The 15,558-nt window shown below is 44.5% G+C and overlaps 1 protein-coding gene across 26 annotated transcripts in view; it reads left to right on the top strand.

Moving 5' to 3' along the window:
- The window catches only part of SIPA1L1 (signal induced proliferation associated 1 like 1), a 385,638-nt gene that overhangs the window by 326,359 nt on the left and 43,721 nt on the right, over positions 1 to 15,558 (top strand). For 25 of the 26 annotated variants that reach the window (XM_045579110.1, XM_045579114.1, XM_045579079.1 and 22 more), the window contains one exon: positions 12,687 to 12,836. The exons of the other annotated variant lie outside the window; for it this stretch is intronic. In XM_045579110.1, the coding sequence (XP_045435066.1) occupies positions 12,687 to 12,836 (150 nt within the window). The remainder of the gene's footprint in view (positions 1 to 12,686; positions 12,837 to 15,558) is intronic. 26 annotated transcript variants of the gene reach the window in all.

Genomic DNA, 15,558 nt, shown 5'->3' with positions numbered 1-15,558 from the left:
GCATTGCTCAGGCCTCAGCCCTCTGACGCCCATGTTAGTAAAGCTGGGGGACCCTCCTGCCAACTGCTTTTGCTTGTCTTCCAGACTTCACTTTTTTTTTTTCTTCTTTAAACCCATCTCATCACCCCAAAATTGTATGTGCCCTACAGGTTTTTTCCTCATTTTTTAAAAAATCCCATGTAGTGCAATATCTTGCAATAGTTTATTTCAGTAACTTCAGCCATCATCTGTATTTGGGCAGTTTCTTAGTAGTATATGTTTTGACTTGATCTCTTTACTTTTTATATTCATACTAGAGGCCTGGTGCACAAAATTCATGCAAGGGGCTCGGCCCTCGCAGCCCTGGCTTCATCTGGAAGGTCATCCAGTCTAATTAGCATATTATGCTTTTATTATTATAGATGCCTGACTACCTACTGAACCACCTTCACTTGAATGTCACTGTGTCTCCTACAAGTCCAAGTCCAAACTGCCTTCAGTTTCTCTCCTGCCCTTCCACCACCCGTACTATTCTCATGGTAGCCGCCTTGCTGAAGGACTTTGCCTTCTACCTGAGTATCCAGAGCAGGACTAGGATTCATAATTGCTCTCCCCCCTTTACCCCTGTCCTCCCCATCTCTACACCACTTAGTTATCAAGTCCTTAGCATCTGTTGAGCTCCTCATTTTTAACCTTCCTCCTTGTCATTGCTTTAGGGACTCTCATTTCTCAGGGAGATTCTTCTGTCAAGAACATCTCTCATCCCTCCATGCTGCATGTGCATGGAACTGTCTAATAGAAATGGAAGTCCTCCTGGGGCCATGCCTTTTCATACCATCTTCTCCTGTGAGATCCATGTCTGACCCCAAGCATGTCCATGACTGTTGCTATGTTTTCTCTCTCCTTCATGCTGTTATACCTGCTTTCTGTTCGCTCTGTCCTCCATGCCCTCTCTCGGCAATGCCTCACTCTGAGAAGGCTCCTTTAATTTCTCCAAAACACTCCTCCCACCTCTGCTTAATTGCCCCTTTTGAGATTGTTCATATCACTGAAAGTCATCTTTCTTCGGAGAATGTGTTCTTCACTGTAATCTTCTCCGTCCATGTTCCACCTTCAGGCAGTCTATCTTACTCATGGTCGTATCCCAAGAGCCAGCCTGCTCAGGTTCAGATGTTTTAATAGGCTCTCAATGCATTTTTTTAAAGACTTTATTTAGTAATTAACCCAGTATGCAAAAGAACTTAAAGAAGTGGGAACAGAAGTAAATCAATTCAGGAGACAATAAATCATTGTATTATTTTTTATCTATTGTAAAATATGCATAACATAAATTTTACCATTTTGACCATTTTTAGGTGTACAGTTCTGTGGTGTATGTACACTCACATTGTTGTACAACCATTGCCATCATCCATCTCCAGAACTGTTTCATCTTCCCAGGCTGAAATTCTGTATCTATTAGTCCTAACAGCCACCATTCTATTTTTTGTCTATGAGTTTGACTACTGTAGGCACCTCGCATAAGGTAGCTTCATATAATACTTGTCCTTTTGTGACTGGTTTATTTCACTTTAGCATCAGGTCTTTCAAGGTTCATTCATGTTGTAGCGTGTGTCAGAATTTCCTTCCTGTGTTTGCTGGGGCTACTATAATTAAACACCATAGCAAGGTTGGGGGAGGGGCTTAAACAACAGGTTTAAGTTCCAGTTCCAGTGCTGAGGCAGGAAATCCAAGATCAAGGTGCTGGCAGATGCAGTTCTTGATGCAGAAGCTCCTCCTGGGCTGTAGGCAGCCACCCTCTCACTGTGTCCTCACAGGGCAGAGAGCAGACTCTGGTTCTTCCTCTTGAGGCTCCACCCTCAAGACCTAATTAAGCCAATTACCTCCCAAAGGTCCCCTCCTCCTAATGCCTAATGGGGTTCGGGCTTTAACATATGAATTGGGGGTGGGGGTGTGGAGTTGGGGTTATATTCAGACCATAGCCTTCCCTTTTTCAGGCTGAATAATACTCTAATATTCCATTGTGTATATGTAGCACATTTTGGTTATCCATTCATCTATCAATGGACACATGGGTAGATCAGTTTATTATAAAAATTAAATGATAGATAAAAGTGAAACACTGTAGTCGGATAAAGCTACATTTAAGTAGAACTCTAATTTTTTGGCTAAGTTTACAATCCTACTATTTTAAAAGTATATTATGGGTAATGCTGTTTGAAATTGACTGGGTGAAATTTGAGTTGTTCCTGATTAAATTTCCTGTAAAAGGTTTTAATTTGATTGCAATTGAATTAGGAGGGGGTGGGGTTGTTATTTGTCTGCCAAGTTTGGGCAGAGAAGCAGAGGGCCACGCTTGACTTAAGCTCACCAGGCTCTTAAGGCTCTTGTTTCCTCCAACTCTTCAAAGGAGCTGGCTACTCCAGCATTCACATTGCAGTTCAAGTTCAGATGATTGACAGGCTCACATCTTTAGATTCTGGTACAAAGATGTTTCCTATTGAAGATTTAGGGCAGCCCGACTACTGGCATGGCTCAGTGGTTGAGTGTCAACATATGAACCCGGAGGTCACAGTTTGATTCCCAGTCAGGGCACATGCCTGGGTTGTGGGCTCCATCCCCAGTAGTGGGTTTGCAGGAGGCAGCCGATCAATGATTCTCTATCATCATTGATCTCTCTCTCTCTCTCTCTCTCTCTCTCTCTCTCTCTCTCTCTCTCTCTCTCTCTCTCTCTCTCTCTCTCTCTCTCTCTCTCTCTCTCTCTCTCTCTCTCTCTTCCTCTCTAAAAGCAATAAAAATATATAGATATGTTAAGGAAAAAAGAAAATATTGGGTCGGCAACTAAGTAATTGCGGATTTTTTAAAGAAAATCAAAGACAATTTTTTTATGGAACTAAATAACTTTATTCTGTAATGTATTGCCCATTTTGATCAATGACCTTTTGCCATCTTTCAGGCAGCATCATAATCCCACTTTCAAAAAACTTCTGGTTTTTATTAGCAAAAAACTGAATCAGGTACGATTTGACATCATCATCATTATTGAAATTTTTACCATTCAAGGAGTTTTGTAAAGATCAAAACAAAAAGTAATCAGATGGTGCAAGGTCAGGACTATATGGTGGATGTGGCAAAACATCCCAATCAAGCTCCATTAATTTTTGCCGAGTGACCAAAGATGTGTGTGGCCTTGCATTGTCATGATGGAATACAACACCTTTTCGATTTGTCAATTCGGGCCGCTTTTCTTCAACTGCATTGTTTAATTTCGTTAGTTGTTCAATGTAGACATCAGAATTGATCGTTCGGTTGGGTGGTAAGAGTTCAAAGTAGACAATTCCTTTGTAATCCCACCAAACTGATAACAAAACCTTCTTTTGATGAATATCAGCTTTTGATGTTGTTTGAGTTGGTTCACCTGGCCTGCTCCACGATCTTTTCCGCTTGATATTGTTGTAAACAACCCATTTTTCATCGCCAGTTATCAGTCGTTTTAAAAATGGTTCATTTTCATTACGTTTCTTTAGCAAATCGCAGCTGCTAATGCGTTGCGTTAACTGTGATTCTTTCAGTTCATGAGGAACCCATGTATTGAGTTTTTGAACATAGCCAAGTTGTTTTAAGTGATTTTCAATGCATGTATGTGATACATGAAGCTTCTCTGAAATCTCACGTGTTGTACTGTGACAGTCCAAATTGATTATTGCTTTGATTAGGGCGTCATCAACTTCAACTGGACGACCAGAGCGTTTTTCATCTTTGAGTGAAAAATCACCAGAACGAAATTTGGCAAACCAATTTTGACACTGCCGTTCTTTTAAGGCTTCGTCACCATAAACAGCACATAACTTTTTATGAGCTTGCGATGCGTTTTTCCCTTTGAGGAAATAAAAAAGCAAAATATGATGAAAATGTTCCTTTTGATTTTCCATTTTTCAACGAACGCCAAACGAAAACTACAAAACAGATCAAAAAACTTTTTTTACTGATTAACAGCTGAATAGCCAACTATCAAAAAACAAAATGTGTTTTACATTTGTACTACGTCTGCAAACCTAAAAATTCAACTGAAGCCATATATGTGTGAAACCCGCAATTACTTATTTGCCGACCCAATATTTAGGAAGCAGGCACAGTGGCTTAAGCTTGGCATGCCTGCCAGTCCCCTTTTCCAAGCTCCAGAGTGGCCCAGGGAAGGAGACCAAAGGGACTGGTTTGGCCCCCGCTCAGGCTCTTGAATTGTCTGTCTTTCTCAGGCCTCGAAAGTAGCTGCTGTGCGCTCAGCCTGGGAGTGTGTCCCACTGGGCTTCCTCCCTGCAGAGCACCATGTTTTATGTGATCCCCCCAGCAAGCCCCGCAGTCCAGAGGCCTCGGTCCCCTACATTCCAGTCCCATCCCCTGGGAGTGATGGGACAGTGAAGTTCTTTATCCCTCTGCATTTCAGTGTCCCCGAGAATCGGAGTCCCTGTGAAGACTAAAGTAATGTGTCCAATCAGCTCTCTTCAGGCATGACACGAGGGGCTTCGAGAAGGGGAGATGCCCCGTATCACCATTGTCATTTTGTAGATGCTTTTCCAAACGCAGCTCCTCAGAAGTCAGAGAGTGTGTTCAGATGGAGTCCTGGAGCCGGCAGCCGTGCTGATGAGGCGTCTGCAGCCTCATCGAGGCTGTGCTGGGGGGTGGGGGTGGGGGTGGGGGTTCCCAAAGCAGGTTGGTTGTCGTCAGTGGCAGAGGCCTGGTTAACTTGCTGACCCAGAGAAGATGAATTCGGGAGGCCTGCCGCACTGAAAACAGCAATGGTGAACGGTGCAGATGCAGAGATCGTAGGGAATCCTGCAGAAACCATCGGGGCGAGTTAGGGTAGACCTGAGAGGTGATCTTGTAAAAAACCGTTCTATATATTATGAGAAGAGCAACGAGGCAGCATGTGGTCATATTTCTCTGCCAGCCAGCAAGAAACTACTACTCTGCGCCCAGCAGTGGGGTCATGCCCTCCTGCCCAGCTCAAGGGACTGCTCTGCCTCAGCCCCACCCAGGGCGGCCTGGCCTGGTCACATCTCATAGGGGGTCTACAGACGCCCTCAGTGGCCTTAGGGCTTTCTCAAACCTCTTCTTCCCCCAACACACACTCGCACACCAGGGAAGGCCTTCTCAGAAGCTTGAGCTAACGTGTCCTGCGGTAACTCCTGCACATGAAAGGGGGAGTGAAAGTGTTGGGAATTTAAATTACTCTCTAAAACTGTATTCTGCTTTACATTTGGAATTTGAAACCACTGACATTATTCTTTCAGATTTGTTGGTCGTACAACACATTTTTAAGCGTGTAGAAATTAGTGGTAATTAAGACAAATTAGCTCCCTAAACCCACCTTCACAGTCATCAGTGAGAAATTTTCCCATAAGCCTCTTGTTCAGAGCTCTCGACACTGAAGGATCTGACAAAGGCCTGCTTCCTTCTACCCCTGAGAATCCTGTGGTAAGGTTTGGGATTTGCCTGCCATCTGTCTGTCAAGTGCTTGAGGAGGAAAGTGCGTTTAATTTCCTCTTTACCTGCAGGAGTAGCTAAAGGAAATGAGAGGGCAGAGTGTCCGAGGGCTGGTCAGCAGAGCTGAGTGCATCTCTCCCGAGCGTGTGTGTCTGTGGGTGGGGTGTGTGCATGCTGACCGCGGGGCTCTAGGCTGGTGGCTGCACCAAGAGGCCTAGAGACACACACAGATAGCCTTGGGCCCTCACCCTGGACCACTGTTTTTAGGAACTGCAGGCACAGATGAACAAGGGGACATGGCCAAGGGGGTCGCCTCCTGTGCCGGTGGCCCTGCTTGCAGTGTAGGTGGGAGTTCACTACCTCCCACCAGTCTCCACACCGGAGAGAACCAGAATCCAGCCGAATTAAACAGCCTGTAGTCTCCCAATCTAACACTTTTCTTTTTCTCTCTTGGTTTCTCGTTATCGTTTTTTAAAATGACAAACGATGAGGCATAGTGCAGCCCTGAATCTTGATCAGTGCTGTGTGCCTGTTAAGTAATTGATGGGCTAGTTTGCAAATGGGACTTGATTGTAGCACTCACAATTTCTGAAAACCAAGAGCGTTAGTACTGATAGGAAAGCATGATGCTCATCTCTTCTAGCGTAGGGCCGTCGTAGGAGGAGCGGAGCATGGAGACCATGTGAGGCAGATGCACGTGGGCAGCCCTTCCGACCTGAGACCAGCGTGCGTGCTGTGTTTTGGCTTCTGCTTCCCTTGTTTTTGTCTGTTTGATGGGATAGGGAGTGAATTTATCTTGCTTAGTGTTTTCCAGTCTTTAAAATCCTAGAATGTCAAAAAATAAAAATCCACTTAGCTTTTCACTAAAGATTTGGGTATCTACTTCTTTTTGTGAAATACGTGTGAATATTGGTGGAGGGTAGGACTAACCAAAGAGAACCACGCCACTGCCTGGCTGCAGAACCTCCGGTTCCCCCTGCTGCCTCACACGTGAAGTTTTTGCTTCCTCATCTTAGCATACGAGAGCGCAGCCTGCACAACCCAGGCGTCTTCACGGCATGGCCCCCACCATTCTCCCAGCCGTGTCTAGTGCTCAGGCCTAACCTGCCATCATGGTGACCTCACATTTCTGCATCCTGGCTCCTGATGGTGATGAACATCCTTAGTAACAAGTCCCATCTCAAGTGCATTTCTTCATCAGGCTTTTCCCCCTGGTTTTCCCAACAAGGTTTGACTTTAACCTGCCTGAGCCTCCACACTCCGTACTTTTGCCCTCCAGACAGTTTCATTTCACTTGTGTTTTCCTTAAAAACTATGCGTAGCTCTTATTGGACTCATGCTCTGGGCCCGGCTCTGTTCAGAGTTGTTTGTGCAAGTTTTCTCAGTTAATCTACCCAACAGCCCATCAACTTGATTGCTGCTTACCTCTTTTACAGATAAGGAGCCCAGGGAGTGAGAGATGAGACAATTTGTGCAAAGTCATAGCTGGTTAGTGGTAGAGCTGAGATTAGCACCGAGGCCATTGGGCCCCAGAGCCCTGTAGCCTCGCCACCATGCGGCGTGAATGAAATCTGCCGCCACAGGCAGAAGTGCTCCGGGAATGGGCGCCTGTGCGCTGGCGTGCTGAGGGGCCCTTCGCTGCTCCGTAGTCCGCCAGCAGTCGCACAGGCCCCCATGCTCAGAAGGGTCCACTCTGGGCTCAGTGCTTCGCTGTCACTGCCATGACATTTGTAATGGTATCTGAACGGGGGACCACATTTCCATTCCCGCCTGAGCCCCACAAATCATGAAGCTGGTCCAGCCTGCAGTCCATTCTTACCCTCGCTGCCCTCAGTTACACAAATTGATTGTTCTCAAGAGGCACCCAGAGAGTGCGCCAAGCTTGAAGCGATGACCCATTTATTTCAATGTGATGAGTTGCCAAGCTTTATCTAACGGTACATGAGTTATTCCTAGCTGTAAACGGCTCTTATACCGGAGGCTTATCAGAACAGGATTTCCATGGTCCAGTCCGAAGAACCAATATGAACCATGTGGTCAGTGAGCCAGGGATAGCTCTGCTTCTCGGCACTCACAGTAGGAAACAAGGAAAAGACCGAGGGATAATTTGTCCAAATCTGAACACAACTTCTTTAAATCTCTTCTCATTATAGCACCTTAAATCATTTTAGAAAATCTTTTCTTTTCTTTCTTTCTTTTTTTTTTTTTTTTTTTTACAAAATTCTGGGAGTATCCCTGGTTGAAAACAGGCTTTTCCTTGGTCCAGACTTAACCTTACTCACCCAGATACTGTTCCTTGGGTGAGTTGTGTTTTAATTGCCGAGTTGTGTAAAGTGCTGTACTTAATTATAGACTCGGACATCTAATTTGTCAGTCATTGCTGCCACTTAAAACCCTCTTGGTTGTTTTTACCACCCTCCCCTGTTTGCACTTGAATTACAGAGGATCTGCCTCTTCGGACGCAGTGCTCTCACTTTGGAGTAAAGAGCAGGAAATTGAGGCACCATTAAACCTGTACTGTATGCGACTCAGGGAAAAGAATGTCAGCATCAACTACACAGATACTGAGAATTCCTTATCCATAAATTGGTAAATGATAATCAGTCACAATCTGAGGAGTTCAGTCTCACAAGAGTCTATTAATGTTAACACCATGCGTGTAGTCCTGTGAATTGATCCAGGGCACATGTGTCAAACACAAGGCCCGCGGGCCAAATCCGTCCCGCCAGGCCTTGCAATGTGGCCCGCACCGCGCTGTCATCAATGCACTCCACTGCGTTTCCATCACAATGACAGTTTATGACTGTTCAGTAAACCATTTGGCCCGCGATTTAGGCTGGATTTTAGATTTTGGCCCCTTCTCTGATTGAGTTCGACACCCCTAATCCAGGGCAAGGGTGTGGTGGGGGACAGGGATATTTTATTAGAAATCTAAATGTTAGCAGCTCTCTTCCCTCCTTTATCCTAGTGTGAGAACACCTCTGTAAAAATAAGGGACTGATACTGATCTTAGACCGTATCCATCCCTTCTTAAATATACATCCCTTCAACTTGTTGCTTTCATTGCAACAGAATGCATTGCCTGTAAAGGAAAGCTGCTGTGTGTCCTGCAGACTGTGGACGTGTTGTCTGTGGGCTGATGAGCATGACTTTCAGTCACTGTGTTCTTCGTACAGTCACAACGCCCTGGCATTTTATTTCTGCAGAGGGAATTAATAGCAAGCATTTAAGACAAAGTTTAACACCAGTTACTTTTAAAACATTTAGTTATTTCTTGGCTAAATTTATAAATTTATAAAAATGTAAGGAAGAAAATTACTGAAATTAATGCTGAGAGGTTTTGAAATTTCCTGACAGTGACCAGAGCTGCCTTTAAAAAGATTGTTTCTTATATTCCATGGAAATAAAAGATCTCACAACCGCTGAGAGATGTGTTCATCTTAGTCCTCTTGACCTCTTTGGGCACAGACATCTAGAATTTCTCAGGCTCATTAAGACTAAGAGAAAGCACAAAGGTCTGGGTTTATCTCAAAAGGGAGGGAAGGATGTGTGATCTTGGGCTAACCCCTCACTGGTCTCAGCAATCCTTGAAATGGAGTGGTGGGAGGACAGATTCAGGAGGTCAGCATGCACTCCCATGGGAGCCAGTTTGGGTGCAGTTTTCAAAGTGGCAGGACAGCAAGCAGCCTGACTCCCACGCGTGATAGCCACAGGCTCTCTGGCAGTGAATGGCCAGTGCAGCAGGCGGCCCTTCCACTCCTCGCACCAGGTCTGCTCTCAGACAATATTTCTGTGATGGTATCACATTCAGAGTTTGAAATAACAGTAAAGCATCAGAAGAGAGGATAGTTCTGATTTTTTGCCCCCCAGCATACATATATCCAGAGTCTTAAAACCTTTTGAATGCCATTCCATCCATTGCTGTGTGTGTGCTGTGTGTGTGTGTGTGTGTGTGTGTGTGTGTGTGTGTGTGTGAGAGAGAGAGAGAGAGAGAGAGAGAGAGAGAGAGAGAGAGCGAGCGCGAGAGCGCGCGCGCGCGCTCGCGCGCGCACAGGCAGGAAACAAAGCCATCATTGAGTTCTAGAAATGCAGAAACGGATGGGAGTGAGTGCTGGCCTCCTGGAAATGCTATTTTTTCACTTGGGATCACTCCAGTAACCAAGTAGAATTTTCTGATACCCTTGCCAAATAAAGGCTGAGGTTGAGAAGGAGCGTTAGATATTTCAGCTTAACGTGCATTTTGGAGAGCAGGATAAGAAAAGCCAGCTCTAAATACAAATATAAAGGTTGCTTTTGGGCTTTCTCTATGGAATCATGTTGTCACTTCCTCATAGAAGCATAAACATTTTCATGTTCACCGTAAATATAATTCATTGTCATTACTTACCCAGAAGAGAGTGAAATCAACAGGCCCTAAACATGTTACATTTCTACTGCCTTCTCCCCCCCCCTCCCCATCTTCCTATAACACCTCCTCCTCTGCAGCAAGAAAATCAAAGCAGCTACAAAAGGAAACTGTATTTGAAGTTTATATTAGGTGCATGTAAAGGCCAAACTCTTAAGGCAGAAAGCAGTGTGGTCTCTTGTAACATTTGGGTTTATGCCGTTCCTTAATCCTTCCATAGCTTTCTTCTTTGTGCTCTGCTCCTCCCATTCCTCCCGGACTCCAATCCCCTTCCAATTATTCCAGAATAAATAGTGAGATCTTTGGGAGAGGTCTTAATGGAAAAAGAATGAAGGGACATCCATGCCCAGATAAATGTCTTGATCTTTTATCAAAACACGTTACCCAAAGTAGGGATGAGCTAGTGTTCCCAGAACCCACTGGTCTAACCCACATCCCTGCCCACACATACCCCTCTCTCAACCCTGGCCTCCTAGTGAGGATGGCAGCCATGCGGTCCGCCGGTATTTCTCTGAATCTGTAGCAGGGACCAAATTGGTGACATGAACTTGAGGACCTTAGGAACTCTGCCTCTTTTTCTAGCTTCCCATTGAATAGCCCAAGGACCCAGCATCCCAGGTCTCTTACTTGCCATTTCACACTGTAGAGGAGGCATCACCAGTAAGTTCTCTTGTCATTGTATGTCGGATCGATGATATATGTCCAGTGGTGCCTGGGCATAATTCTGTCATCCCCCTTTTCTCACATTTAAGAAAGTGTGGAATCACCTTGAATGTGTTATAAGTGTTTTTAGCAAATTATTCCCCAAATCTTGTCACATTATGATTAAAGACCAGCTGTTTTTCATCTGATATAAATGCACCATGGTTGAGTGCCCCTGGCTTGGGACACCTGATGTAACTGCAGGCCCACTTCCTGAACCACCGCTTCATTTCCTACATTGCGAGTGGGAATTCTCCTTCAAATGTGTGTTAAGCAACCAAAGATATGCAGATACATACCTGCCCTGTACGGGCAGAATCTAGTTGGGGAGATAGACACATATAAAAGTCACCACTCCAGAGGGAGTGCGACAGGGGTGCAAAGAGCAGGTTGCTGTGGGATTGACGTTCTCATTAATCCATGAATTCAGGCCTGTGATGCTGGAATTGGGCCTTGGGTAGAAAGAAAGGATTCTCTGTGAGGAAGGATGTTCCCAGCAGAGAGGACAAGCTAAGTAAAGGTATGACTTTGGTGGGTGAGTCTGAGGACTGGAGCGTGGGGCATGTGACCAGGATGGAGGAGGCATGGAGGCAGGTGAAGAGCAGGGAGACTCGGATGGATATGAGGATATACTTATATGGCGAGACGGTCCAGGGCCTGGCAGAGGGTGCAAAGTCTGTTCTCTGTAACAGTTGAGCTTAATTAGACCAATTGACTATGGAAGATGAGAAAAGTGGGGAAGGAATGTAAAAACATTAGCTTGGAATAGCAGATATAGGAGGGGCAGGTTTGGGGTTTGAGGGGCGGGAATGGAAAAATCAGTTAGTTTTTAGGGGGTTTGGTTGGGATTGCTGGAGAGGGTGCCCCAGAGGGATAGCTAGAAGACAGCTGGAGTTAGCGGGCTTGTACAGAGACCTAGCTCTCACGTCAGCTCTGCCCTTTGGGCCTACATGGATTTGAAAGTCAAACATTTTAGCCTTATTCTTTTTCCATTAGAAAAGCTTCTCACGGTGATTCTGTTATCCCTCCTGTCAGCTTCCTGTACCTGAAACCCCAGTCTGCCCTGCTGTGGAAAGTTTATGGGTTCACCGTGGGAACCTGCCATGCCTCAGTGATCCGGGTTCTGTCCCAGGGCCTCTGCACTTCGATTAAAAGTTGTCTGACTGTGCAGACCCGTGGCCAACTGTCGTATTAGGACGAGAAAGCTCAACCTTCCTAGAGGGCAGCAGTAGCTTAGTATAGAGTGTGGCCGACTTAGAATCAAGAGGCCGGGCTTATTGAATGAATGGTTTCGATTCCACTTCCTCAGTGATAAACTGGAAGAGACCTGCCCTGCCGCAGGAGGCGAATGATGTGTGCCAGCTTCCACTTGTGCGATTAAGGTTTAGTTCTCACCTGGGCACCTCATCAGCATCACATTGATATCCCGGTGCTTACCACATTCCTACTAGAGCTACTGGAGAAAAGTATCTGTCCTGACTGCAAAGCTCCAGTTTCTGTCGCCAGAGCCATCAGCAGGGTGAAGGCCCCACAGCTTTTGAAATAGATGCATTAGGTGAAATTCATTAATTCCAGTTAAATTTCAACAACTGCAGTTCTAGGCACTTTGTGTCATGGAGATTTTTATATGGTGATGCTACTATCAACCAAATTCATAAATGCTTAGTAGCAGAATTTGAATATTCATTTCAGACTCTGAGTAATAAAATTAGAAAACAAAGAATGTACCAGTCTCCCCCTGGCATGTATTCTGGGGGAACCAGTGTGAAAGTGGAATTAATTGCTGTGTTAATGTCACTGGGGTTCAATTATGTTCTACACTGCCATACTAGGAAGCCGCCTGCGCAGCTCAGCCTATTGAATTCTGGCAGCTTTTGGAAACATACGTGTTTTTCCCCTGTTGTTTTTCCCTGCCCCCTTCAAGGCAGTTTTCCAGGGGCTCCCTGAGGGAGTGGTTGCATGGGGACAGGTCTTGTGTAGGCTTCCAGCTGGCTCCATTTCACCATCTCCATGAAGCCGCTGCCTCTGTCGCATTTATATGAAGTTATCCATCATGCCCGCTGTGGGACTCTTCCCTTTGAATTGCTGACTTCCTATTTTTGGTTTGTACGTGCAGGCTGTCTCCTGGTTCGGACATCTACGTGACGGTCTCGTCCATGGCTTTAGCGAGATCCCAGCAGTGCCGTAACTCCCCCAGCAACCTGTCTTCCTCCAGCGAGACTGGCTCTGGCGGGGGCACCTACAGGCAGAAATCCATGCCTGAAGGGTAGGTGTACCCCGTCACACACGGTCCCAGTTGGCATCGCTGTTTTTCATCCTTCATTCAGAGGTGTAAAATGATTTCCATTCAGCCAGCCTTGATCGATTTACAAAAGAACAAAAGGGGAAATACGGTTAATAATTTCAGATGGAAAAATGTTTTCCTGGCTGGTTCAAACCACCTCTTAGGCTGTATATCATTCTCTGGTCTCTAAGGATTCAGTGACAGAGAAATCAGATTACACCAGCTTCTCCATGATCTATGTTGCCAATTTTCATAGTACAGTTTTGTCATTTCTTAATATGTCCTCCAACGTGAACTCCACAGTACACTACACTGCTTGAACTGGTTGGAGTCTGTTTTGCTGTGACAGTAGGGGATCATCAGACCCAAAGCTTAAAATTATATTTTTCACATTTTTAAAGTCTTCTGTGATTTCAGCCTGTGCATTGGTATTTGTTTTTCATGGTGTTGTTTTATTTGTGTTTTTGTTTTTTAATACTAAATACCCAAAAGTAACTATTTGCTTCTGAAAAGACTTACAAAGTAAAAAGCTAAATGCATGATTTCAGAGGCCACTGAAAAGGGAAAAGTGATGGGGATGTCTGGAGCCTGGAAGGATGGTGCATGGAGGCTTTAGGCTTTGCCCAGAGGAACAGGAAGGGAGCAGCAATGGCTTCCGCCAGGGTATCCTCCCCGTGAGAACCTGACAAAGAACCTGGGACCGTTTCAAGATCAAACATAAGGAACTGATAAAAACTGATGTTTCTATTACGAGTTTTCCCCATTTTAACAAATGCGCACAGGATTTGTTTATTTTCTTGAGATTTTACCATGTTACAAAGTAATCATGCTTATTATTATGAACACCTTCATAGTGGGTATTTTTATCCTATAGTTATGTTTTGTTGGTTTTTACAGGTATTAAGTTTGATTTCCTTGTTGTTGCAAAATCTTTATGTTAGCAGAAATTAGGTAATAAAACCACTATAAAATATGCTCCCGCCTGTGGCCTCAGTGTCTCCCCTAGATTCCCTTGGTAATATCTCTAAAATGTGCATGTCTTATTTTAATTACTTCAGCGACAACTAGAAAAAATTTTAGCTCTTATTCATGAGTTTCAAAAGATTTTATGAGTTAAGTATTATATACCACACCAGAAGCCCAACTAATTATTTCTTGTTTTAATTAGTAGATTTTAAATGATCTGGTTTGACTTCAAAAATAAGAATTCACTGCAACTTTAGTGTCCATACAGCAATCTATCAATATACATAAAGGCTAATATGCAAAGAGTCCCCACTTTGGCTGGGAGACCAGGAGTTCGATCACTCGCTATGATGTGACAAACCACCAGGGAACAATGCAGAGTAAAGGAAGGCCCTGGCCAGTAGCTAGCAGCTGGTAGCTGGGGAAGGAAGGTCCCAGCCGGTCAGACCTGGGGACCCTACCTGTGCACAAATTTCATGCACCAGGCCTCTAATAAAATATAAATGAGCTAGCAACAATAACAAAAAAGCATTATTTTCTTCTATGATATACTTCTAATATATACTAAAAATATGGGCTGAAACATTTATGTTTTGGTGAATGTTTGTTAGAACCATGATTTCAATGTCCTGGGCTGCATAGTTTGTGTTTTTTGTGTTGTTGTTTTTTTTCCCAAAGAAGTGGTAGTTATGCAACTTGATGTTTATTACTACCTACCATCAGTGATATTGAGGGTTTTGCCTATTGTTTGTGAGCTTATCCCATGACTATTTACTGTACTGTATGATGTCCTTTTTTTTTTTTTTTTAACATAAATTTTTATTTCAGAGAGGAAGGAAACGGGGCGGTGGGGGGGGGGGGGGGAGAGACATCAATGATGAGGATCATTGATTGGCTGCCTCCTGCCTGCCCCCTACTGGAGATTGAGCCGAAAACCTGGGCATGTGCCCTTGACTAATATTGAACCTGAGACCCTTAGTTCACAGGCCAATGTTCTAACTACTGAGCAAAATTGGCTAGGGCTGATTGATGTCCTTTTTAATGTGGATACTTTGCAAGATGAGGATGATACTATAGGGGAAGAAGAAACTTTTTTCTAACCTTCAAGGTTTTTTCACTGGCTTAAATATTACATCTACATGAGACAGATCAACATGAGAAAATAACAATTCAGTTATATACATACATGTGGGAACCCCACATACATGAGTGCTAAGGATAATGTCAGGCAGCCTAGAGCTTCAGAAGGAAGAAGCCATCACAGGACAATAAGAGCAGATGTTCAGTTAGTTTGCCCTGCCCTGTAGATTGGTAAGAAAAGGATGTCAGTGGTAATCTCCTGAGAGCAAAACCCCTAATTTAAGTTCTTCTAGATCAGTGGTCGGCAAACTGTGGCTTTCGAGCCACGGTTTGCCACTCTGTTGACTAATGAGTTTGCCGACCACTGACCTAGACTCTGGATTCTAATAATTACGGGCTATTGTTCCTTGTGATTAAGCCACTATCCCAGTGGTCGGCAAACTCATTAGTCAACAAAGCGGCAAACTGCAGCTCGTGAGCCCCAGTTTGCCGACCACTGTTCTAGGTAGTTAATGGAGTCGAAGTTTATCTTGAGCCCAAAGGATCTCATTTGCCATTAGCTCAAAAATAATCCACATGCCACAGAGTTACTTCTTGGGGTTACTCAGTCTGAACCCTATGATTCAGTGTTTCTGCTGGATCCCAAGCAGTGTTTGCC

This window comes from Pipistrellus kuhlii, unplaced genomic scaffold (genome assembly GCF_014108245.1).
Source record: "Pipistrellus kuhlii isolate mPipKuh1 unplaced genomic scaffold, mPipKuh1.p scaffold_m20_p_1, whole genome shotgun sequence".
Taxonomy (NCBI): domain Eukaryota; kingdom Metazoa; phylum Chordata; class Mammalia; order Chiroptera; family Vespertilionidae; genus Pipistrellus; species Pipistrellus kuhlii.
This window is presented reverse-complemented; position numbering and strand designations above follow the sequence as displayed.